Source organism: Pseudorca crassidens, chromosome 8 (assembly GCF_039906515.1).
Source record: "Pseudorca crassidens isolate mPseCra1 chromosome 8, mPseCra1.hap1, whole genome shotgun sequence".
Taxonomy (NCBI): Eukaryota; Metazoa; Chordata; class Mammalia; order Artiodactyla; family Delphinidae; genus Pseudorca; species Pseudorca crassidens.
Window position 1 is genome coordinate 11,807,984 of NC_090303.1, and position 25,492 is coordinate 11,833,475.

General features: G+C 38.5%; 1 protein-coding gene across 3 annotated transcripts in view; it reads right to left on the reverse strand.

Moving 5' to 3' along the window:
- The window catches only part of HECW1 (HECT, C2 and WW domain containing E3 ubiquitin protein ligase 1), a 477,497-nt gene that overhangs the window by 68,197 nt on the left and 383,808 nt on the right, over positions 1–25,492 (reverse strand). For all 3 annotated transcript variants that reach the window (XM_067745847.1, XM_067745845.1, XM_067745846.1), the window contains 3 exons: positions 12,028–12,162; positions 3,396–3,501; positions 2,380–2,476 (listed from right to left, as the gene is read on the reverse strand). In XM_067745847.1, coding sequence (XP_067601948.1) covers positions 2,380–2,476; positions 3,396–3,501; positions 12,028–12,162 — 338 coding nt within the window. The remainder of the gene's footprint in view (positions 1–2,379; positions 2,477–3,395; positions 3,502–12,027; positions 12,163–25,492) is intronic.

Consider the following 25,492-nt stretch of genomic DNA (forward strand, 5'->3'; position numbering starts at 1 on the left):
ATATCTTAGAGGTACAAAACCAAATGCTATTAAATCAAAGCAAAAGAACTACTGAAGTCTGCCTAGATCACCGAGACTTTGCGTTTGACTTGAGCCTTTAAAATGGGTTGAAATGCCTTTAAGAGAGAAGCCACTCCAGGAAGGGTGTGGGTAGGAGAGGGCACAGGCTGTTTGACGGAGGTGGAAGACACCAGAAGGACGTAAATACAAGCACAGGATGGTGGAGAGTTAGATTAGAGCCAGTCTTAGGAGACTATGGCAATTGTGCTTAGAAATCTTGACTTTATCACATACCTAACAGGAACCATGGGAAGTTTTTGTGTGGGGGCATTATTTTGCTGGTATTGAGTAATGAAATTGAAAGTATTTGTCAATGAATTTTGAAATCCTGGAGAGAAAAGCTGTAGAAGTGACTCAATATAGTTCATCTAGTTCTTCAATGGCAAAGAATTCCAGTCTTACGAGAGGGTTTCCATCTTTCCTTAGCACGAGCTCTGATGTAAGAAAGGTTCCATCGAAACCAGTTCCTTTTTGGAGAGGGAGCTCGTAGTTTCATAAGGAACTGAACAAAGAATTCCTCCCCCGCCCCAAAAACCCCATGTAAATAAGCCAGTTTTATTAGTTGCTGCATTTTTCACAAGTTCTCAAAGTATGCTCAGATTCCACCTCCCTCCCCCTCCATGAAACTAAGGTCTTATACTAATGGGTAGGCAGGAAAACCTGCAGTAGATCTACATAAATAGCCTCTTTCATGTGGCCTCAAAACCTCAGGAGGTGGGCAAGAGTCCCTGAGTCACAAATCTGGCCTAAACTGCTCAGTGGACTGGCTAGGGTGGGCAGAGCAGGGATTAGAAGAAAGGCAGGGCTGACCAGAGGCCCTGCGGGGGTGAGGGCCAGCGGCCGGGTCTGGGACAGGATGCCAGCCGGCCCCCTCACTCACAATGAGGTTAGTATCACATGCCCATCTCTGCCTTCCTCCTGCTATTGTGTGGTGTACTTCCTCAAGGACTAAATTCCAGAGAGGGTCCTTAGCTGCTCTGAGGTCCCCCGAAAGACAGTCTGAGAGCCACTGCGGCGGCCAGCCCTGAGGATACTCCACGGGAAGCTTTTTTCAAGGGTGTGGGTGACACGGGTTATAAGGAGGTAATGCTGTTTGTAGTAGAGCGATAGGGAGTATCTTCTTAAGAGATCCCTGCCAAGTCCGGGAGAGAGATGATGAGAATCCAAACCTAGGCCATGGCAGGGAGAAGAGAAAAGAAGGGCTGGAAGCAAGTGAGGAGATAAATGTTTAGATGTGAAGCTGAAGAAAGAGGGCGGAATTGAGATGATGGGCATTTGGGAGGATGCAGGTTCTAGTTTGCGCAGAGTAAGACCACAGGGAAAAGAAGTGTCAGTGGGGGTGGTGATGGAGGGGAAAAGAACAGTGAGTGATCCATCCTGGCATGACTAGCAAAGAGGTTATTTTTAGGTGTTGGTGACTCATCGAGGAGGTCAAAGTAGAGGATTACAGTTGTCAGCCACATTCAAAAGACCACCGGATGGGAGGTGAGGAGTTAGGGGCAGTCACTGGCTGCATCCCTGCCCACCTTGCCTGGTCCTTTATACACAAACCCAGTGAAGCATCTTAATGGTGCCCACATTGTGACCCTGTCTCAATGATTGAGGAGGCTGAGGGTAGAGGATTAAATGACATGCCCCCATCCCTGGTCCCTAAGGGCTGGAGCGAGTATTCAAACTCTGAGTGCACACACTGAACCATTGTTCATCTCCAGCTTTTGAAATGCTGGGTAGTAAACTGAAGGAGAGATATGCTTGAATATCTTGGTGAGAAAGTGGGATTTAAGTTCAGAGGATATTTTCTCTTTTCATCACTTTGGGTGGCTTTCCCTTCCAAATAAAGTGATTCAGAGTTTCAGAGACACTCATTCAGAAATGACCGTAATGGACATTAGGATTTAAGGTGTTAGAACACATGTGATACTTTTTGTTCGCTGGTTTATTTTTGAATATCGTCATCTAATATCTGGTGCACCATCAGACAATTATATTCTTAAAACAAAAATAATTTATATGGTGCTTTACATAAATAATTTTTTGATGAAAACTATTTTGCTCCCTTTCCATGCTTCTCTCCAAATCAATGGAAATCATTTTAGCATCGTAAGAATAATAGGTAACCTGGCATGATAACTATCTCTGACTGCAACACTTTAGAGAACATTAGAAACCCCTGGATCCTTCATTTTAAATATTCAGGTTATAATTTAAATGCATGAATAAAACACATCTTAAGTGTCTGCCCTCTCTCCACAGAGGCTGCCCCACCTGGAAAACCAGCAGGAGAGACCTGTAGGTAGAGGGTGGTAGACAGGCCCCTACCTGAGTGTGTGGTTTCTCGCCAAACTTGGCTGACGCTCTTGCAGCATTTCAAAAATGTTTGGCTGGCGAAGAAATGCCACAATCTTGTCATTATATGCTGAAACAGACAAAAGCACAAGTTGTGGTTGAGTCTTCAGCCCAGAGATAATTTTGCTCATGATTGGAAAATGGCAACTAGATACCAGGATTTAATGGAGGAATTGAAAAGGCAGGGAGCAAACTCATCAAAAAATGTAAGCTCTTGAGGGTTTTTTCTGTGACATAATGGTATGAGTATTTTTAAAAGATCAAACCCAAAGTGAAGCAGATCTAAGTTAATCATCTTTAATATTCTAGGAACTTAACTGGGTGTTAACTCATCCCCTTGTGAACAGATGGAGAAGAAAATAGATCTTCCAGGAGGGGAGTACTACTCTGTTCTTTCTGACTTCTCTTGCCATTTTGCCACGGCAAAAGATTCTTTATGAGTTCAAAGAAATCCTTTTCTGAGCACTTGCACTTATGACTTTGGCCATCCGTTGATTTCCCAATGGTGATAATGAAAACATCCGAATCCATTTAGACTCTCTCACCTCATTTCCCTTGATACAGGTGGCATGTGTTTTGGAAAGAGGTAGCTGAGGTTAGGAATGGAGACTGTGCCAGTTTATCCCCATACATGCATGGGAAGAGAGGTCTAAAGTAAAAAGTGCACCTAAAAGCAACAAAATCCGTCACCTCATTTAAACTATGCTCTCCTGGGACCCAGCTAACAAATCACTGAATGGAATAAACAAGGCGGGGGGAGGGGAATGACGGTCTGGAAGAGACGGGAGGGAAGAGAGGGAAGGGAAGAGAGAAGGACAAAATGAGGAGGAAGGGAGAGGGAAAAGCGGCAAGTGGGGGGATGGGAACAAAGGATAGGGGTGTGGACTATACCATACGAGAGGAAAAACAAAACACAGAACCCTGAATATTAAAGGAGTCACGATAAGAAACACAAAGCTATCCAGGGGTTCACAAAGCGTGATACATACCCAGTGGCAGTGACTCATGTTGATGTTGGCTTCGAATAGCAGCTACTAGGCTGTGTCCTGGCCTAGCCAGTAGAGAGGCTCCTCTGTTTCTAGAGACTTCTGAGGCCTAATTGCAAAATAAAATTGTTAGCGTTAGAAATCTCAGCCATTTCGGATGAGCTCTGGAAACTAATTTTTCAAAACGAGGGGTAAAAAGGCCCTGACATCACCTCAGTTAAAGAAGCAATGAAGTTATAATCCTCAAAGTGATGGAAAATAAGCAAGTTTTAAAAAAATGACTCAGTAGAATGGTCATTAATACACTGAATAGACTAAGAAATATTTCTCATCAGAAATACGTTAAAGAGATGTAAATAAATTCTACATGAATATTACTGGTAAGGTAGGTTTATGACCTTCATCTCTAACAGGCAGCACTGAACTCCGTAACTGAATGTGGAATGGGCTCGTTTTCTTAAATAGTGTTTATTACACTCAAATGGCATTTCTTTGTTTAGTGCCTATTCTTTCGTTCACTGTGCTGGCTACTTCACATAGTATCTCATATCCTCACAGAATTCAGCAAGATAAGCATTATTCACTCCCCTTTACAAATGGGGAATCTGAGGATCAGAGAAAATTAAGTCTTTCCAAAACTTTCAAGTGTAAGAGAGAGAACCAGGATACTTACTGATGACTGACGGCAAAGAATTTTGTTTACTTCCCCATACTACTAGCCTGCATCCAATGTCTTGGTTTGGGTTGGACCTTTTGACATAACTTCATGGAATATGGAATTTGCTTAGCTTAAAACTGATACTTGTGATGATTAACTTTAATTTAGCTTGACTTAAAATGTATATAAATTCCCTAGGTTCTAGAGCATGACAATGAGTTTCTACCACGCTTCCATACATATTTTCCTCCTTGTAGGACCCTTGCAGGGTAAGCCATTTAAACCAAGGCACCACAATGGAGATTTTCCACACTGGAGTACATTCACCAGATATACTGGGTTTGGTGTAAATTATGACTCATTCTATGATATTCGGCAGAGTAGCCAAAACAGACTTTAAAATATTTAAGAATTTTGAAGATGACATTGTGAGATACTCATAAAGGGCTCAGACATCCAGACAGAAAAAGGAAAGAAAATTCTGAGACCAGAATTCACTCACACAGAATTCACGAGAGGTGATGAGCTCCTATGCTCCAAACCCCAGAAAGGTCCAGGTCAGTCTCAAAGTGGTCACTTAAGACTAGGCCACATGTGATATTGCAGATGACACACTAGGGCAGATGACTTAGGGTTTCCTAATTACAGAAATGGTAATTGCTGGTTTTCCTTTAGGTCCTACTTTCATGTCTCACACAGACAAGAATCATATCCTTCGTATGAGATGTGCTACCAGTTTGCTATCTGTATGTGGCAGTCTTTGCACTGCTCTTCTGGAATTAGTAGGGATACAGATCCATCCTTTTCCTCTCCAGATCCTTCTCCTTGCCCATGGCTCACTTGAGGGACAAGGGAATAGATTTTGTGCCACTCTGGGTGACTTCTCACTTTGATGCCATCAGCACCCAGCTCTGTTCAGTGGGTGTAGCCAGCCACCGACATTTAGACGCCAGCGCTTCTGTAACAGCACTTTCTGGTTATATGGTTATAATGCAAAGTGATGAAAGAAAGGTTTGCTGATGGCTTACATGCAATAGTGAGTCTCATATTTCTTTCTTCTCCATGAATTAATAAATACATAAAGGCTTTCCGGGACTGAAATATCTCTTTTCCTTCAAGGGAAATGTGTCAGTCCACCTTAATGTGTGTTTAAAATATTTTTTGATGCTGTAAAGACAGGAATCTCAAAAAACCCTCAGTTGAAGATTATCCAAGTGATGAATTACAGAGAGAAATTGGGGAAGCAGATAGATTTGAGAGCGGAACTCAAGAAGACTTGGCTGTGCACTGAACCTGGGCGATGCCTGCAGTCACACCCCGAGCAAAAGTGGCTAATTGTCAGTAGTTGTCTGGAAATGAATAAGGCTTTGAAACAGGAAGAGGCTCACTTCTCTTCCTGGGGGGGGGGGGGGGTCATAGGGAATTCAGGTGTTGCAGATATGCCTTAGGGAAAACTGGTGCCTACTTCTGAGGTCACCTACTTACTGGCAAAACTAAGCCAGATTGAAAGACTTCAGAAGCACAGGAAGGTCAGCTACTTTGAAGGCTGAGGGATATGCCACGAGTGAGATGGAGGAAACAACACAGGGTAGCGGTGGGGTTTCTGGGGTCCGCGGGCCACGGAAACGACGGCCAAGAATAGAGGAGGTGATTGTGAAGTGGTACTGGATGGCTTACAGGGGAGAGAAGCTGAGAACGGGAGGGCTGAATAGAAACGTGCTTCTCCAGCCAGGGGCCAGGAATTTACAGGGATGGAGACAATTCAGGTAGGGCTAAGGAAGGCTCTAATATTCTAAGATTGCGTAGAACTTGGTATGTACTAGGATCTTTGTGGCCCAGAAGTGGTACTCAATGCTCCATCCTGAGGGATGTCTGACATCAACTGAGTGACCGATTTGGATCTCACTGCGAACATGATGCTAACACTTGCTTTCCTAACTACTGAAAATACCTAGAAGAATGGCGTTCCTATTTAAAACCAAGATGATATGACTCACTGAATTCCCCAGAATTTGACATTTTGTCTCACTGAGGTTTTCAGGCAGGGCTGTGTGTGTGGGTGAGAGGGTGAGAGAGAGACAGAGAGAAGAGAACCCCATGTGACTACTTTTAAGATTTCTTTCCCTTTTGATGTTGAGATAGCTTTAATCATAATTGCAAATGTGCAAACTTCAAACATTTAGCTCTCCAGACAACACGAAATAGATATGCTCAGAAAATATTTTCAGTGACTGGTAAACAAGCTTCTCTTCTGTGTTGCAACTTGGAAATGTAAATTGGTGGTTTTAAAAAAATCTGTGATTGCAAATTGTAGGTTTTAGACTGAATTTGGGTTAATAATCAGCTAATGCTCTCTTGAAAACACTGGAGACCTGATGATAAAAAAGAGCGAGTTCAGGGGAAAAGCCCAAGGGATGAATTTACGTTCATCTCTCGATTCCTTCTGTACTCTAAAAATGGAGAATTAACAAAGTTTGGAAAGCAAAGAGAGATCTATGTTTGAGTTTTTCAACATATTTATAATAGCGAAAAGTGGGTGATAAACAGAATGTCCAGAGAAAGGCTTGAGTCAAATTATGGCAAATCCATATGATAAAGTATAGCAGAATTTTAATGGCATAGAAACTATCTACAATGTACTATAATGGTAAAGGAAGATACAGAACCATAGACAGTATGATTCAATTGTTTTCTTCTATGTTCACCAGGAATTGTCTCCAGATGGGGGACTGTACCTGCCTTTTAACTTCTTTTCCATCTGTGCTTGTATTTTCTCCACTCATTATACACTGTTTATAATTCAAAAGTGTATTGTCACAGGTGTCTGAATTTTACAAACTTCCAAACAAACTGTAACCAAGTACAGGTTACATGGAATCAAGAGGGAAACTACCGATTTTAAAACACAGTGCAAAAGCTACCCTCCCCAAAGGGCAGCTTCCTGCATGATGGCCTCTGTCATCAGAGCTGATGCAATCACTTTTGTCGTAAGAACAGCTCACTGCAAAGAATGACTCACGGTGACTTCTGCTTTGAGAGTGAAAAGTCAATTTTCTTTCCTGCCAGACTCCTGCCCTTTCCTTGAGGCAATTATTGTTAAGCATTTTTATGTGTACCCTCCCAGAAATTTTCTATCACTAATGACTTTCTAACCTGACCAAGATAAGGTGGTGAAAGAAATTAACATTATGTGTTCTGCTATCCTTCCTTATTAATGTTAATTTATACTGCAAACTGCAGTATAAACAAGACAAAATTTGACCTTCCGTGATTTCCTTACTGATAGAGAGATGGGATCCAATATTTATGGCCCCATGTGCCCCTTCCATTTATCTATGTCTAATTCCATTTGGACACTATGGAAGAAACCAAGCCTGTTTTGTTGGTACTTAAATATATTGCACACAGATGTGCCACTGTATTAAAATGCATGTTAGGGCTTCCCTGGTGGCGCAGTGGTTGAGAGTTCGCCTGCCGATGCAGGCGACACGTGTTTGTGCCCCGGTCCGGGAGGATCCCACATGCCGCGGAGCGGCTGGGCCCATGAGCCATGGCCGCTGAGCCTGCGTGTCCGGAACCTGTGCTCTGCAACGGGAGAGGCCAAGCAGTGAGAGGCCCGCGTACCGCAAAAAAAAAAAAAAAAAAAAAAAAAAAATGCATGTTAAAGTGTCAAATAATGATCTTTTTATGCATAAAATCAAATATTCCTGACAACTGCTTTCAGGAAATGGCCTGAACAATTTTCAGGTGAGGTAAAGGCTAATTCAAAAGATGTTGAGCAGGGTCTCTATTAATAACCTATTGTTGTGGTTTTGAGGGGAATTTTTACCATTTAGGATCTTGAATATAGAAATTGATTTTGTTTTTTGCCTCGCCGCACGGCATGTCGGGGTCCTAGTTCCCCGACCAGGGATCGAGCCCACGCCCCCTGCAGTGGAAGCGCGGAGTCCCAACCACTGGACCTCCAGGGAAGTCCCTAGACACTGATTTTAATTCCATCCTTAAATGCAATGGATAAAAAAGATCAACCCCTGGGTAACACTCAAAAAATGGCTCACAAAGGTGAACAGAAGAAAAAACTGGTTCCTAAAGTTGAGGTCTAAGAAACATCTATAGTGAGTTCCCCATTGCCCATGAGAGGTGACACAGAAAAATCGCAGATTATGGAAACAGTTCACTGATATTCCTGAGTCTCATATTTCCGTCTGCTTAGCTGTCATTTCTAATCGGCTCTCCTACTGTTTCCATACTCATCAACTTACCTAAAGGCACACCTACCAGCCTCCCCACCTGGCTTTCCTGCTCATCTTACCTGTGAGCTGTTTTGGGGACTGTGGGTCAAGCCTCACAGACTCTAAGAACCACAGAGCTGGAAGGGGCTTTAGTGGCCATCCAGTCCCCTTGTCTCCAGATGCAGACGGGGAAACTGAGGCCCCGGAAAGGGAAGGAAGGCGCAATGGCACACAGCACCTCTGCGGAGAAGCCACAGCTGGGACTCCCATCTGCTAACGCAAGTCCCAGGTACCCCTCCTCCACAGCCCTCGACTCCCCTGAGGTTTTGCTGTCTCTTCGTCACCCCAGCTTAGGGCCTCATCACCTCCTACCCGGTCTGGGGCAGTGGCCTCTCATGGCCTTTCTCTCTCAAATCTCTCTGTGCCACAATTCTGCCTCTTCTTGGCTGTCACTGTCTTCTTTAAAAATATGAGTTTATACTGGACTGGGAGTTGGGAAATCTGGACTTTGGTCCTGAACTCCCTGGGTGACTTGAGCTCTTGATATTTCAGTGTACTTGACTGTGAAATACGATTCTTAACTGGAGTGGAATTACCATCTAGGAGTGTTTGGAGATGCTCAGGGCTATTTTGTTTTGTTTTTGTTTTTGTTGTCATAGTAACTGGTGAGGCGGGGACATTCCTGAAATTTAATGGATGGGACCAGGAGAAAAGATCCTGCAATGGCAAGGGATGCTTTCACGCATCCGAGAACTGTCATCCCAAATTGTCAATAGTCTTCTCCTTTGGAGAAGCAATGGGCGAACTGATCTCTAAAAGCCCATTTTTACATATCAATCATCATATTCTTCTTCTCAAATTCATTCAATGGACTCATAAAAAAGTCCCAGCTCTTCTACGTGGCATTCAAAGCTTTCCAAAATTCAAGACAAAAACCAAGTGGAAACTTACTATTCTGGTCACAGTGAACTATTTATTCCTCGTCTATCTGCAGACCTTTCTCAATCCCACCTCGGCACTGACGCTTGTGCCGTGCTCTCTGTGGGGCTGTCCTTCCTCTGTCTTTGTACTTAGCTAGGTTTTACCGATTTTTCTAGGTCTAGGTCAAGTACCTTCTTTTAAAAGATACTTTTCCTTGGCCTCTTTTGAACTGTGGCATCTGTCCTAACGTCTCTCTTGGCACTCAGTCGTATTCTAATTTCTCCTGTTACCTAACTCTGTGTGTGTTTTTGGCCTGGCTTCAAAAATAGAATACAAATTTCTCCAGGACAGGGATCGTATCTCATACATCTTTGCACTTCACAGTGCTCATGGCAGGCCATGCACTTAATCAATGTTTGGGGCACAGCAAACACAATTAGCATTTCTGCCACACCCCTCTCTCCATTTTTACACCCAGGTCCTCCTGACTCCTCAGTCCCTAGGCTGTGCGTTCTCACCGCAGGTATTTGTTTTCACAGAGGCTGGGTCTCTGTTTTCTCCGGTGCGCTGCCTCTGGGTCAGATATCCTCTGCCTCCCAGCTTCTCTCTCGGTTGCTTTCTTGGTTTTCCCTTGTGTCAGTGAAAAGCCGCCAGCAGAGAGAGGTTGGGCAGAGACATGAGAGGGGTTTAAAAACCTGACGGACAGTCAGTTGGAGACTGAATGAATTAGGAGGCAACCAGATGGCTGACGCACACTGACACCCTTTTGTCATCATGTGTTAGACTTTCTTGGCTTGATTCAGACGGCATTTTGTTATTAATATTGATATTCAACGTGACTGTGTTTGGGCTAGTCAATCACATCAAATAAACGTTTTGGAACAGGGAATGCAAGTAATGCTCACGATCTTAATCTTGTTCTTTCAACAGGAAGGCTCTAATATTTACATTTTCGGGTTAATTTCGTATATGTGTAACAGATCTATACGTTTAGGGTTTTCACTGAGTGATTGACTTTAAAAAAAAATGAACCGTGGTGGATCTGTCTGCGGTACCGAGCTTCTTTTATCTTATGCAGTTACTCTATGTTAACACTGAAATTACCTTAATAATATTAAATATTAAAATTAAATAAATTAAAATTAAATAATATTAAAAATAAATATTAAATATTTAAATACATTAAAATGGCATATTTCAAGTTGATGCAGAATTTTGAATTTATCCGTTATCATATGAAGACAATACATCTTGAAATTTCTGACGTGTTATAAAAGGGAGGGGGACTATACGTGTTGAGCTGAGAAGTGGAGGCCTGGCTTTCTGTAGCCTGTGAACGTGTCTGCCGCTGAGTGCCTGGTATCTGAAGCGTCCTGAAACCCACAAAACCCTTGGGGAGGTATAATACTCCCTCTCTGCATGGTCACATACATATTTTATGTATATGCAGAAAGAGTTAACATGCTTTCAGAGGCATCCTAAAACAATGATATTTAAGATGACTCCATGAAAGAAAAATTCAATTTATCACACTGGCCTTAAACCATGAGTACCCTTGGTTGGAAATAGTTACGTTTCTCAGTGTATACAGATGAGTCCCCCGAAAAACCAGTAAAGATTTTCTTTTTGTACACTAAGCTTTCATTAAAACAACAAGCTCTTCCCTTGAGACCCATGTTTATTCTCTGGAGGCTGTCAGGTAGATGGTTATTTTCTGTTTCTCCAGAGACGTCCACTGTGGCTCTACCTGGAATGACTCTCTGTGGGACCGTATAGATATATTTCTTTGCTTCCTATACCACTTTCTTCATTTTTTAACCTCACGGTAATCTAACTCTACAAGCTGCTTCATGGGAAATGGTTTTCAGAGCCCACACCTCCTGAGATCCTGGTGGTTTGTATGAAAAGAAGGTGTAGCTATTCGGGAAATGTCAGTGAGGACATAAAGGGATTTGCTCATTTTAATATCAAGAGCTGATTAGCGATAGAAGAGAGCTATGTTTTGAGTTTTGGTTTGAGAAAGGAGAACAGGAAAGGGTATGGGATATAGAAACAGGAATTCAGAAAGGCAAGGAACCTGATGTTTAAGAAAGGGGGCAGCCTTTTAGGTTGTTACGTAATATTGAGCAGTATTCCCTGTGCTATAGGAAAAGAATTTGAAAAAGAATAGATACATGTATATGTATAACTGAATCACTTTGCTATATACCTGAAACTAACACAACATTGTTAATCAACTATACTCCATATAAAATAAAAAGTTAAAAAAAAAAAAAAAAGAAAGGGGGCAGTCTTTCACGGCCCAGCAGAAGATAATCATGTCGAGTGAAAGAAAATATAAATCAGGGAAGAGCAGATGGTAGGGTGGGAACAGAGTATTCATGTGGCCCAGTTGATTCCTCCAGTTTTCGGTCCACGAATGCATTACTGAAGTCTTTTCCAGGATCCAGGGAGAGGTAGAAGTTTAAATGCAGTCATATGCTGCCTAGCACTTCCACGGTCTTTTAAGAATTTACATGTGACCAGTGGGCCTGAGGAAGCACCTCTCCAGTCATAAGTGTAGGGATGCATTTTCAGTCTCCTTTAAACTAGATCAATTTTTCAGTAGCGTGATTGTGTAGGACAAAAGGGGAGGCAGAAGGAAGGCAATCTGAAGATGGGTCTAGGGCACAAAGTGGGTGCCCCGAGTCCTCATGCACTCTGCTAAAGAGCATATGGATATCGCTCAGCTCCTGGAGGAACAGACAACCCTAGATCCTGGCTCCACCAGCAGAGGTAGAGTCCATGGTCCTGTGAACGGTGGGGCAGGGGGAGAGGGGTTTACCTCTCCAGCGCTGTAACTTCGGAGTCTCTGGAGGTGCTGTCGATGTGTCAGATGGTTGGGAAGACGCCCATTCTGAAGAGGGATTCGGGGGTCAATGAAAGTGGTAGCTCGACTGTTGTGGTCCACGAAGAAAGACTATGGACAGACCAGGAAAGAGCACATGCATGAGAACCAGCCAAATGAAGCCAGTGATACCTGGGAGCCCTCCAGGGCTCAGTCATCATGTTTACGTGTGTCCCTCCTTTTCATCTACTCAAAACTAGATGGAAGATGTGCCTCTGCTGCTGCTTGCTCAGCAGTTCAAAGAAGCAACGCCAGTCGCTGATAATCACTTTACACGGTGGAGTCACGGAACAGTGAGCATAACACCTTACCTATCATGGAAAATAAGAGAAATAGAGCCTTTCATGGATAAAAGTCATTCTAGTAATTAATCATTTGTAGAGCATTTTGTTTATTTTTTAAATAAATGCTCTTTTTTTTGATTATAGGATTAGCATAGTCTCACGGAGAAAAAAACTTGAAAAGGATAAAAACGTGGGAAGAAGGTAGCTAAAACCATCCCAAATATTACAATCTAAAGGTAATTGCCGAAATATTTTGGTGAATGTTTTCCATTTTTTTCTCTTCCTATGCAAATATACAAATATATACATACCTTCCCACATCAGCACCTACAATTTTGTTGTAAGATTTTTTCACCTATTATTTTATGAGCCTTTTCCTATGTTATTAAGTATTCTTTTAACACAGAATTGTATTGATTATATGGTGTTCAGTTTGATGAATGCATAATAATTAATTTCAGTACCCTCTATCATTGGACACTTGACTTTTTACTGTTTTATAATAATGCTTCAATAAACACTCTTGTGTATAAATCTTTGTGGCATGTCTGATTAGTGTATAAGTTCCAATATATGACAAAAGTCATTCTTTAAAACTAAAATTAGTTACCTTTCACAAAAGAGAAAATTAATACTTATTTTTTTTTCTTTTACAAAACCTTCTGTACTAGAAAATAATCTTTCAAATACTCTCTTCTGAGCAAAGTGTAATATTTGGTAACGATATCTTTGCCTTAAATGACCTCAACCAGTGCTTGTTTTAGACATGTTCAGGTGTCACCTGACAGAAGTAGGCCAAGAAATATTATACAGATTTAGAAATTATTCTTGGGGAATATGAGCTTATGATTTAAAGTACTGTAAACAAGACTCATTGTAAACCAATCTTTTAAAAAGCTTTATAAAATGTCATACAGGAAGTGGGTTTCATTAGGGAGATCAAAAATACTCACAGATACTAATCATGTGAATTAGTATCTGTGCCTGGTAATAAAATTTCCCAGAACAGCTTCCCACATAGAGCCAAAAAAGAGCTGTATGTCCAACAACAGAGGGGACTGAAATGATGTCCCCTGAAACACCGTGTTAGATGCTCAAAAAATGATGCCAGTGATATAAAAAAAATACAAGAATGTGAATAAGAATGAAATGTGAGTGGGAAAAAACCCAACGTTTATCAACATGTTTACATGAGATTTTAAACACGCAAGTATAAGCTAAATTAGTGTATAGTAAAAGGAGACATTATTCAACTATATGTCAAAGTTTATAAATTAAAGTTAAATGGGTTCCTTATATATATGTATATGTGGTAATTTTTTAGTATAAATTCCTAAAAGGTGAGTTAATTACTGGGTTAAAAGTTAGGATAACATTTATGTTTATTGATCCATATTAACAAACTACCTTCACAAGAGCCGTACATATTTGTCATCTTACCAAAAGTCCATGAACCATTTTCACGGACTTTGCCAGTGCTGAGTATTGGAAAGAACTCTTAGAAATGTTGAATGGTAAATAATGATGAATTATAAGGGAAGCCAAACATTTTCTCCTAAGTTTATTTGTCAATTTCTTCATTGGAGTGTTGTCTACTTTGCCTTTTCCCTTTTTTGTTGTTAGGATGTTAAGATTTTCTTTAATTTAAACGTGCTTACTCATGTGCCTTCACACTGCTTTTGATTTTCGTTGGCTTTGTTTTTTAATACACAGAATTTTTTAGGTTCTTATGTATACAGATCTCTCAATTATTTCTCTCTAGCTAGAGGTCAGTTAAATGCTTAATTATATTTTTCTAGCTTTATTTTTGGTGGGTTAATTGTTTCTGGAAACTTGTTTTGGTATGATGTGAAGTTGTAATTGGATTTTTTTCTCCAAGGGCTTATTTTTCTAAATCACCCATTCCCTATCGTTTCATTAAATATAAATTCTTATAAATACCATGGTGTGTTTCAGGAATATTTTATCTGTTCCAATGGTCTGTGGGAGTTTCACTGTTCCAATTATTAATGTCTGTAGGGCAAGTTTCCTCTTATTATTTATCTTTTCCAAAATTTTCTTAGGTATTCTTGCCTGTTTATTTCACTTTTCCAGATGAACTGATATTAATTTTATTAATTTCCAAAATAGTTTTAACTGGCAAATAATGATAATTTTGTCTCCTTTTTTACAAGGGCTCTTTTACCTTTTACCTCCTTTTTTTGTAATAGATGCAAGAACTTCCAAAACAATGTTAGATAAGATACGGCCGCTGCAATCTTCTTGTTCTGTATTTTGATAGGAAAACTTACTAGGGTCCAATTGTAAAACAGGACATGGTTCATTATGTTAAGGGAGCCTTTATTTTGTCATGAAAACACACTTACTTTCCTACTTTTCTAAGACTATGTTTTATTTTTAAAACATAAATGTGTATTTCATTTTTATCAAGTACTTTTCTAGTATTTCTTAAAATGATCAACTGATATTCCTCCTATAAACTATTGGTTAAAATATTAGAGATAATAGATTAACTAGTAGTAAATGACCCTTATATCTTTGGGAGAAAACCTATTTAATTGTGGTGGGTCATTCTTGTAATATACTGTCAAATTCAACTTCATTTTAATTTTTTAAATTTGTTTTTAATTTTTGTTTCAAAAGCATTTATTTATTTTTTGTTATGCTAATTACAGTCTTCACCAAATAGAGTATAAACTTGTATCTGCTAGGACAGTGTTTTACTTATCTCTAAACCGCTCATGCTGTGGCACTGTATTAGGCATAATACATAACTCAACAATTTGTGAGCACAATTCATGAATGCATGACATGAGAACTTTGATTTCAAACACTTCATTTTTAAATATGAGCTTTTTGGAACTCAAGTGAATTTTGTGTATAGTTTTTTTTAAAAATTCAGATTTCCCTAGTTTTACTTGTACTCATCTGTGTACGTTTAGTTTTATACAATTTAATCATGTTCACGTATCCACCACCACAGTCAAGATACTGAACAGTTCAATCACCATAAGGACCCTTCATGGGGCCCTTTCCAATTACACTTACCTCCCTTCCTTATTCCTCTACCCCATTCCATCCTTGACCCTTAGCCAATAACTGTTCTCCATTTCTGAATTTTTGTCACCTCAAGAATGCTATAAAAATGGAATCATACAGTATGTAACCTTTTGAGATTGACTTTTTTCACTTAATATAATTTCTGTGAGATTCTTCCAAGTTGTTACATGTATCAGCAGTTCATTCTTTTTTTTTCATTGCTCATTACTTTTCTATGGTATGGATGTACTAAATTTGTGGCAACAGTTTTTGCTTTCCGCCTAGTTTCATAAGCAAAGTTATAATGGCTTCATGAAATAAACTATGCAGTTTCCATTTTTTCCCATATTCTGGAGTAGAGCATGAAGATATCTGGGAGTGGGAAATGCATTCACTGATACATTCTCCAAATTATTCTATAAGTCTATTCAATTTTTTATATTTACCAAGTCAAATGTATATGAATATATATATAATATGTAAATTATTCATTTCTTCTAGATTTTCTGTGATATCAAACATTTATTGAACTATTTGTTAAATAAAGAAAGACATGTATTTTCTTTTTTCCTTTTAAAAATTTCCCTGCACCTGCTACATCTCATTTTGTTGATTTTATTTACTATTTATCTCTCTTCTACAACAACTCTTACATTTACTTCTTACATTGTTTTCTAATTCATACACTTCTGCCTTTTATTTTTTTCAAATAAACATTAAAATACATTTCTGCTTCAATTACGGTTGCTTTTTTATCTTCTCTAAATCATTGATTTGGAAGCTTATATTTTATATTTATTTTTCTTCTTTGATAATAAAAACCAGTGCTGCTAGCCCTTTGGGTACATGCTTTCTTATCTCATGCTTTATTAAGTACTACTTTCTTGCATTTTCAATAACTTCTTAAAGATTTCTAAGTCTTAATTTTATTTAAAACCCAATAGTCACATAGAATATTGTTTTGAATTTCCAACTAGCCCAGTTTTTGTTTCTGATGGTGGTTTTTAAATTTGTTATTTAAAATTGGGCTTTATTGCTTGCGGCCATGGAATGCAACTTGAGTATTTTCTGCTTTTTTGTTTTCTTTGTGTTATAGAATGTTATCACTTAGAAAAATGGTCCATAGATCTTGAAAAGATGTTGTAAGCTCTTTTTTTTATTGTATTTATTCCTTGGTATTTTATTCTTTTTGGTATGATTTTAAATGGGATTATTTTCTTCTTTCTCTTTCTGATAGTTCACTATTAGTGTAGAGAAAAGCAACATATTTCTATATATTAATCTTGTATTCTTCAAATTTACTGAACTCTATTAGTTCTAATAGTTTTTTGGTAGACTTCAGGGTTTTCTATACATACTATTATGCCATCTGTAAATAGTGACTCTTTTACTTTTTTTCCTTCCAATTTTTGATATTTTTTATTTCTTTTCCTCGTCTAATTGCTGTGGCTAGAACTTACAACACTATGTTAAATAAAGGTGGCAAGAGTGGGCATCCTTGTGTTGTTCCTGGTTTTAGAGGAAAAGCTTTCAGTTTTTTACCACTGAGTATGATGTTGGCTGTGGGTGACAGTATGATGTGGATGTTTGTCATAAATGGCCTTTATTATGTTGGGATATGTTCCCTCTATACCAACTTTGTTGAGAGTTCTTTATCATAAATGGATGCTGAATTTTGACAAATGCATTTTCTGCATCTATTGAGATGATCATGTGATTTTTATCCTTCCTTTTGTTAATGTAGTATATCCCATTGATTTGTGGATGTTCAACCATCCTTGCATTCCTGGAATAAATCCCACTTGATCATGGTATATGATCCTTTTAAGGTATTATTGAATTTGATTGGTTAGTATTTTGTTGAGCGTTTTTAATCTACATTCATCAGAGATATTGCCCTGTAATTTTCTTTTTTTCATAGTGTCTTTGTCTGGTTTTGGTATCAGGGTAACAGTGGCCTCTGAGAATGATTTTGTGAGTGTTCCTGCCTCTTCAATTTTTTGGAATAAAATACCTAGGAATAAACTTAACCAAGGAAGTGAAAGACCTATACTCTGAAAACTATAAAACACTGATGAAGGAAACTGAAGATGATACAAAGGAATGGAAAGATATCTTGTGTTCATAGATAGGAAGAATTGTTAAAATTTCCATACTACTCAAAGCAATCTACAGATTTAATGCAACCTCTTTCAAAATACCTATGACATTTTCCACAGAACTAGAATAAATAATCCTAAAATTTATATGGAACCACAAAAGACCCAAAATTGCAAAAGCAATCTTGAGGAAAAAAGAACAAAGTTTTCATGCTCCCTGACTTTAGACAATACTACAAAGCTACAGTAATCAAAACAGCATGATACTGGCATGAAAACAGACACACAGATCAATGGAACAGAATAGAGAATGCAGAAATAAGCCCATACCCTTATGATCAATTAATTTATGACAAAGAAGGCAAGAATATACAACGGAGGAAAAACAGTCTCTTCAATAAGAGGTGCTGGGAAAACTGGACAACTACATGTAAAAAAATGAAATTAGAACATTCACTAAACCATATACAGAAATCAACTCAAAACGTATTAAAGACCTAAATGTAAGACCTAAAACCCAAAACTCCTAGAAGAGAACACAGGCAGAACACTCTTTGACATAAATTGGACAAATATTTTTTGGGGTCTCCCAAGGCAAAAGAAAGAAAAGCAAAAATAAACAAATGGGACCTAATTAAACTTAAAAGCTTTTGGACAGCAAAGGGAACCACTGACAAAAAGACAACCTACTGAATGGGAGAAAAATACATGCAAATGATATGACTGATAAAGGTTAATAACCAAAATATATAAACAGTTCATATAACTCAATATTAAAAAAAAAAGAACCTGATTAAAAATGGGCAGTAGGGGCTTCCCTGGTGGTGCAGTGGTTGAGTCCACCTGCCGATGCAGAAGACATGGGTTCGTGCCCCAGTCCGGGAAGATCCCACATGCCACAGAGCGGCTGGGCCTGTGAGCCATGGCCGCTGAGCCTGTGCGTCTGGAGCCTGTACTCCACAACGGGAGAGGCCACAGCAGTGAGAGGCCTGCGTACCGTGAAAAAAAAAAAATGGGCAGAAGACCTGAGTAGACATTTTTCCAAAGAAGATATACAGTTGGTCAACAGGCACATGAAAAGATGCTCAACACTGCTAATCACCAGAAAATGCAAATCAAAACCAGAATGAGCTATGTCACCTCACCCTGTCAGAAGCGCTATTTTCAAAAAGTCTACAAACAACAAATGATGGTGAGGATGTGGAGAAAAGAAAACCCTAGGACATTCTTTTTTTTTTTTTTAACATCTTTATTGGAGTATAATTGCTTTACAATGGTGTGCTAGTTTCTGCTTCATAACAAAGCAAATCAGTAATACATGTACATATGTTCCCATATCTCTTCCCTCTTGCATCTTCCTCCCTCCCACCCTCCCTATCCCACTCCTCTAGGTGGTCAAAAAGCACCAAGCTGATCTCCCTGTGCTATGCGGCTGCTTCCCACTAGCTATCTATTTTACGTTTGGTAGTGTATATATGTCCACGTCACTCTCTCACTTTGTCACAGCTTACCCTTCCCCCTCCCCATATCTTCAAGTCCATTCTCTAGTAGGTCTGTGCCTTTATTCCCGCCTTACCCCTAGGTTCTTCATGACTTTTTTTTTTCTTAGATTCCATATATGTGTGTTAGCATATGGTATTTGTTTTTCTCTTTCTGACTTACTTCACTCGGTATGACAGACTTTAGGTCCATCCACCTCACTACAAATAACCCCATTTCGTTTCTTTTTATGGCTGAGTAATATTCCATTGTATATATGTGCCACATCTTCTTTATCTATTCATCTGTTGATGGACACTTAGGTTGCTTCCATCTCCTGGCTATTGTAAATAGAGCTGCAGTGAACATTGTGGTACATGACTCTTTTTGAATTATGGTTTTCTCAGGGTATATGCCCAGTAGTGGGATTGCTGGGTCGTATGGTAGTTCTATTTGTAGTTTTTTAAGGAACCTCCATACTGTTCTCCATAGTGGCTGTACCAACTCACATTCCCACCAGCAGTGCAAGAGTGTTCCCTTTTCTCCACACCCTCTCCAGCATTTATTGTTTCTGGATTTTTTGATTATGGCCATTCTGACTGGTGTGAGATGATATCTCATTGTAGTTTTGATTTGCATTTCTCTAATGATTAATGATGTGAGCATTCTTTCATGTGTTTGTTGGCAATCTGTATATCTTTGGAGAAATGTCTATTTAGGTCTTCTGCCCATTTTTGGATTGGGTTGTTTTTTTGTTATTGAGCTGCATGAGCTGCTTGTAAATTTTGGAGATTAATCCTTTGTCAGTTGCTTCATTTGCAAATATTTTCTCCCATTCTGAGGGTTGTCTTTTGGTCTTGTTTATGGTTTCCTTTGTTGTGCACAAGCTTTTAAGTTTCATTAGGTTCCATTTGTTTATTTTTGCTTTTATTTCCATTTCTCTAGGAGGTGGGTCAAAAAGGATCTTGCTGTGATTTATGTCATAGAGTGTTCTGCCTATGTTTTCCTATAAGAGTTTGATAGTTTCTGGCCTTACATTTAGGTCTTTAATCCATTTTGAGCTTATTTTTGTGTATGGTGTTAGGAAGTGTTCTAATCTCATACTTTTACATGTACCTGTCCAGTTTTCCCAGCACAGAGAATCCCAAAGATGCTACCAGAAAACTAGTAGAGCTAATCAATGAATTTGGTAAAGTAGCAGGATACAAAATTAATGCACAGAAATCTCTGGCATTCCTATACACTAATGATGAAAAATCTGAAAGTGAAATTAAGAAAACATTCCCATTTACCATTGCAACAAAAAGAATAAAATATCTAGGAATAAACCTACCTAAGGAGACAAAAGACCTGTATGCAGAAAATAATAAGACACTGATGAAAGAAATTAAAGATGATACAAATAGATGGAGAGACATACCATATTCTTGGATTGGAAGAATCAACATTGTGAAAATGACTCTACTACCCAAAGCAATCTACAGATTCAATGCAATCCCTATCAAACTACCACTGGCATTTTTCACAGAACTAGAACAAAAAATTTCACAATTTGTATGGAAACACAAAAGACCCCAAATAACCAAAGCAATCTTGAGAACGAAATACGGAGTTGGAGGAATCAGGCTCCCTGACTTCAGACTATACTACAAAGCTACAGTAATCAAGACGGTATGGTACTGGCACAAAACCAGAAATATAGATCAATGGAACAGGATAGAAAGCTCAGAGATAAACCCACACACATATGGTCACCTTATCTTTGATAAAGGAGGCAAGAATATACAGTGGAGAAAAGACAGCCTCTTCAATAAGTGGTCCTAGTACATTCTTGATGGGAATGTAAATTGGTGCAGCCACTGTGAAAACAGAATGGAGGTTCCTCAAAAAAATTAAAAATAGAACTATCATGTGAGCCACCAATTCCACTCCTGGGTATATATCTAAAGAAAACGAAAACATTAATTCAAAAGATACATGCACCGCAGTGTTCATAGAAGCATTATTTACAATAGCCAAGATATGGAAGCAATCTAAGTGTCCATCGACAGATGAATGGATAAAGTCGATGAGCTGTATGTATGTATGTATGCGTGTGTGTGTGTGTGTATACACACACAAACACACACACGCACAGACTGAAATACTAATAAGCCATAAAAAAGAATGAAATTCTGACATTTGCAACAACATGGATGGACATATAGGTTATTATGCTTAGTGAAGTAAGTCAGACGGAGAGACAAATACTGTATGTTACCATTTATATGCAGAATCTAAAAAATAAAACTAATTAATGAATATAACAAAGGAGAAACAGACTCTCAGATACAGAAAACGAACTAGTGGTTACCAGTGGGGAGAAGGAAGGGGGGGAGGGGCAAGATAGGGTAGGGATTTAAGAGATACAATCTACTATGTATAAAATGACTAATCAACAAGGATATATTGTACAACACAGGGAAATATAGCCATTATTTTATAATTAACTGTAGATGGAGTACAAGCTATAAAAATATTGAATCACAACTGAAACTAATATTATATTGCAAGTCAATTATACTTCAATTAAAAAAATAAAAGATTAGTATTAAAAACTGTGGTAAAATATAAAATTTGTCATTTTAATTATTTTTAAGTGAACAATTTAATGGCATTAAGTATATTCTCTTTGTTGTGCAGCCATCATCACTATTCATCTTCTAAATTTTTTCACTTTTCAAAACTGAAACTATGGCTCCATTAAAAAATAACTCCTCATTCCCTCCTCCCCTCACTTCCTGGTAACCTCTATTCTACTTTCTGTTTCTATGAATACTATTTTAGATATCTCATATGGGATATAATATTTGTCCTTTTGTGTCTGACTTATTTAACTTAGCATAATGTTTTCGAGGTTAATTCATGTTGTAGCATATCAGATTTTCATTCCTTTTTAAGGATGAAAAATATTCCATTGTATGTATATAACACATTTTGTTTACCCATTCATGTAAGCTCTATTTTTCCACCTTTATTGAGATACACTTGACAGATAAAAATTGTATGTAATTAAGGTCATAGGTTTTTGAAAGAGATTGCATTAAATTTAAATAAAAGAAAAGAAAAATAAATTTTTCTTTATATAATATGTATGTTGTTCTTTGGTTCACAAGGTGTATATGATTATTGTATCTTTATTTTAATTGCACCATTGATTAGTATAAAATTTTTCTCTGACTCCATTTTAATGATCTGAATTTCAACTCTCCTTTGTATGATATTAATACACCATTACTGATTTTTCTGTTATTGTTTTCACACTGTATTAAATATTTATTCTTTTACTATTAAACTTTCTGAATCATTTCTTAGGTATGTTTCTTTTTAAGCTGGGTTTGTTTGCTATCAAATCTGATAGTATCTCCTTTTGGTAAGGAGATACTATTTATTACTAGGAATACTAAGGTCATCCTATTTCCACCTGCTGCCACGACTGTTATGCCTGGCTTTACTGTTGTTATTTTATTTTATTAATTTAATTTTCTTTCCTTCCTAGTGGATTTTTTTGTGCGTTTTGTTATATCAACTGTATTTTGTTTGATTTTATCTTTTGTAGGAATTCAAAAGAGAATACTCTTGCTTTAAATGGTAAAATGGTTGCTTTTTAAGTGTTTCAAATAACTATATTTAGCCATTGTTTTTCAAATTATCCGCTTTGACCCCCCTTACACCCAGCTAGGAACTTAGCACAACTTTCCTTGCCCTGTTCACTAACCCACTTCCTGTTTCCTTATTTTTTAATTCTGGTCTGTGGATATTGGTCCAGATTGTTCTTATACACGTATTCCATTTTTATTATACATATTTTCCCATATTTTATTGAGTCTTTTCCAATATATTTTAAAGCATTAAAATCTTAAAGCAATTATTTACACTTATATTTGTGGATTTGATTGATTTTAAATACCCACCACCATAGTTTTTAATGCTATGATTTTCCCATTATTGATTTCCTCTGCTTTATTTGTGAGTCATCTGGAGAATGGTTTTCTTAGGGCAGGCAAAAGAGTAGGGTGAGCTCTGAAATCCTGTACATGAGGTTTTTTCCCTACTGTCGTTACACTTCAATGATAACAATTTTTCTGGAAATAGGATTATTGGGCTACTACCTTTCTCATCAATAACCTGTAGTCATTGCTCTCTGGGTTTCTACAGTTTAGTTTTATGGATGGGAAGTTTGAAGCTTGTCTTATTTTAATTCTTTTGTAAATAACGTTCACATTATCATGGCTGTATATTGATAAGATTTTTTAAATCTCTAAAGACATTCCAGAGTATGTGTAGATACAGAATTTATTTTAATTAATTTTACTATAACTCAGTGAGTCCAATTAACCAGTATGTTGTAGATCAAAGTTGTATTTTCAATATTTAACAATTTAATATATTTAATATTTACTTATTGCTACTGCATTCTGATTTCTTCTTGAAGAACATCTATAAGTCATTCATCCAACAGAGATTTACTGAGGGCCAACTATGTGCCAGGCACTATTCTAGGTCCTTAGAGGTTTCATCAATGAGTAACACAAAGATCCCTGCTCTCAAGGAGCTTAAAATTCTGCCAGGAGAAACAGACAAAACAGTAAATCAAGTAAGTATGTAACTTATATAGCAGAGCACACGGGTAAGGGATCTTGTAATATTAAATTGGTCAATATTAAACTGGTTCTTGCTGAGAAGATGAGATATATATTTTTTCTTTTTTTTTGGTTTTTACATTTTTTTTTTCACTTTATGCTTCACTGTTTGCAATCTGGTGCCTTCCCTGTGCTTTGGGGGCTGTTTCCACGTTCATATTCTATATTAATGATTTGATTTTACATAGTGTCAGTTCTGCTCTGTTTTATCCCTATGCTATTACATTTTGTTGTTCCTTGCAATCTTAAAACATTTATTTAGCCCATGTCCTTTTCTTTTCTTGTTTTTAATTGTAGTAAGAACACTATTTTAGTGTTCTAGTGAGTTTTAGTTTCTTACAAAATTTTTTTAAAATTTACTTATTTATTTATTTTTGGCTGCGTTGGGTCTTCACTGCTGCACGCGAGCTTTCTTCAGTTGTGGCGAGTGGGGGCTAGTCTTCGCTGTGATGCGCAGGCTTCTCATTGTGGTGGCTTCTCTTGTTGTGGTGCACAGGTGTGTGGGCTTCAGTAGTTGTGGCATGCAGACCCAGAAGTTGTGACTCATGGGCTCTAGAGCTCAGCCTCAGTAGTTGTGGCGCACGGGCTTAGTTGCTCCGTGGCACGTGGGATCTTCCCGGACCAGGGCTCGAACCCGTGTCTCCTGCGTTGGCAGGTGGATTCTTAACCACTGTGCCACTAGGGAAGTCCCTGCAACAAATTTTAAAGTGTATAGTACAGTACTGTTAACTATAGGTACCATATTGTATAGCTGGTCTCTAGAGCTTATTCATTTTGTGTAACAAAGACTCTCTACCCATTGAACAGAAACTCCCCACTTCCTCCTGCTCCCATCCCTTGGCAACCACCATTCTACTCTGTTTCTATGAGCTTGAGCAGATCTCTCGTATAAATGGAATAGTGCAGTTTTTGTCCTCCTGTGACTACCTAATTTCATTTAACATAATGTCTTCCATGTTCATCCATGTTGGAACACGTGTCAGAATCCCCTTCTTTTTTAAGGCTACATAATACCCCATTGTATGTATACACCACATTTTCTTTATCCATTCATCCATCAACAGACATTTAGGTTGTTTCCATATCTTGGCTATTTGATTAATGCTGCAAAGAACATAGGAGTATGGATATCTCTCTGAGATTTTGATTTCAGTTCTTCTGGATCAATACCCAGAGTGGGATTGCTAGATCCCACGCTGGTTCTATTTTCTTATGTCTGCTTCCTCTCAGATTGTTTTCTGTGTGTGGCTTCTTTGTGCTCAACAGAAGTCATACCGTCTCGTGCCCTTCTGTGTATGATAAGCAGATTATCTTTAAAATATTCATTTCTATTTTCTGAAGAAAATTATATGCTTTTTCTCAAGATAAAGATTCTGTTTCCTTCATGTAGTAGTAGGTCTTCAGAGGTCCCTTCTTATTTTGTTGCTATGTGTTCAGTCCTTAGGAGAGGCCGTCTCCATCTCACGCCTGCCACAGACGGGGTCTCACCTGTCTCACCACCCGAAGCCCCACCACCCCTTGGATAACCATCCTCCTTGGCACAGCCCTGGAGCCAACTTGAGGCTCACATGCAATCTCCACCGATGCTGGGCGGAGGCCGTGTCCACCTTCCTCTGATTTCCAAGACAACAGATGAGTCAGAGGCCATTTTGTCCTCCTCGTGGGGATGACAGTGCATTCAAAGACACCAGACAGCTCGGCCCCAGCCCTCCTCTTCCTACACAGTACACACTAAAAGTGAAGGCTGTTGACTCTGAACATGTCAATAAAGAAAGAAGCAGACTGGCCGAGCGAGGAACAAGATGGTCCAGTGTTCTGG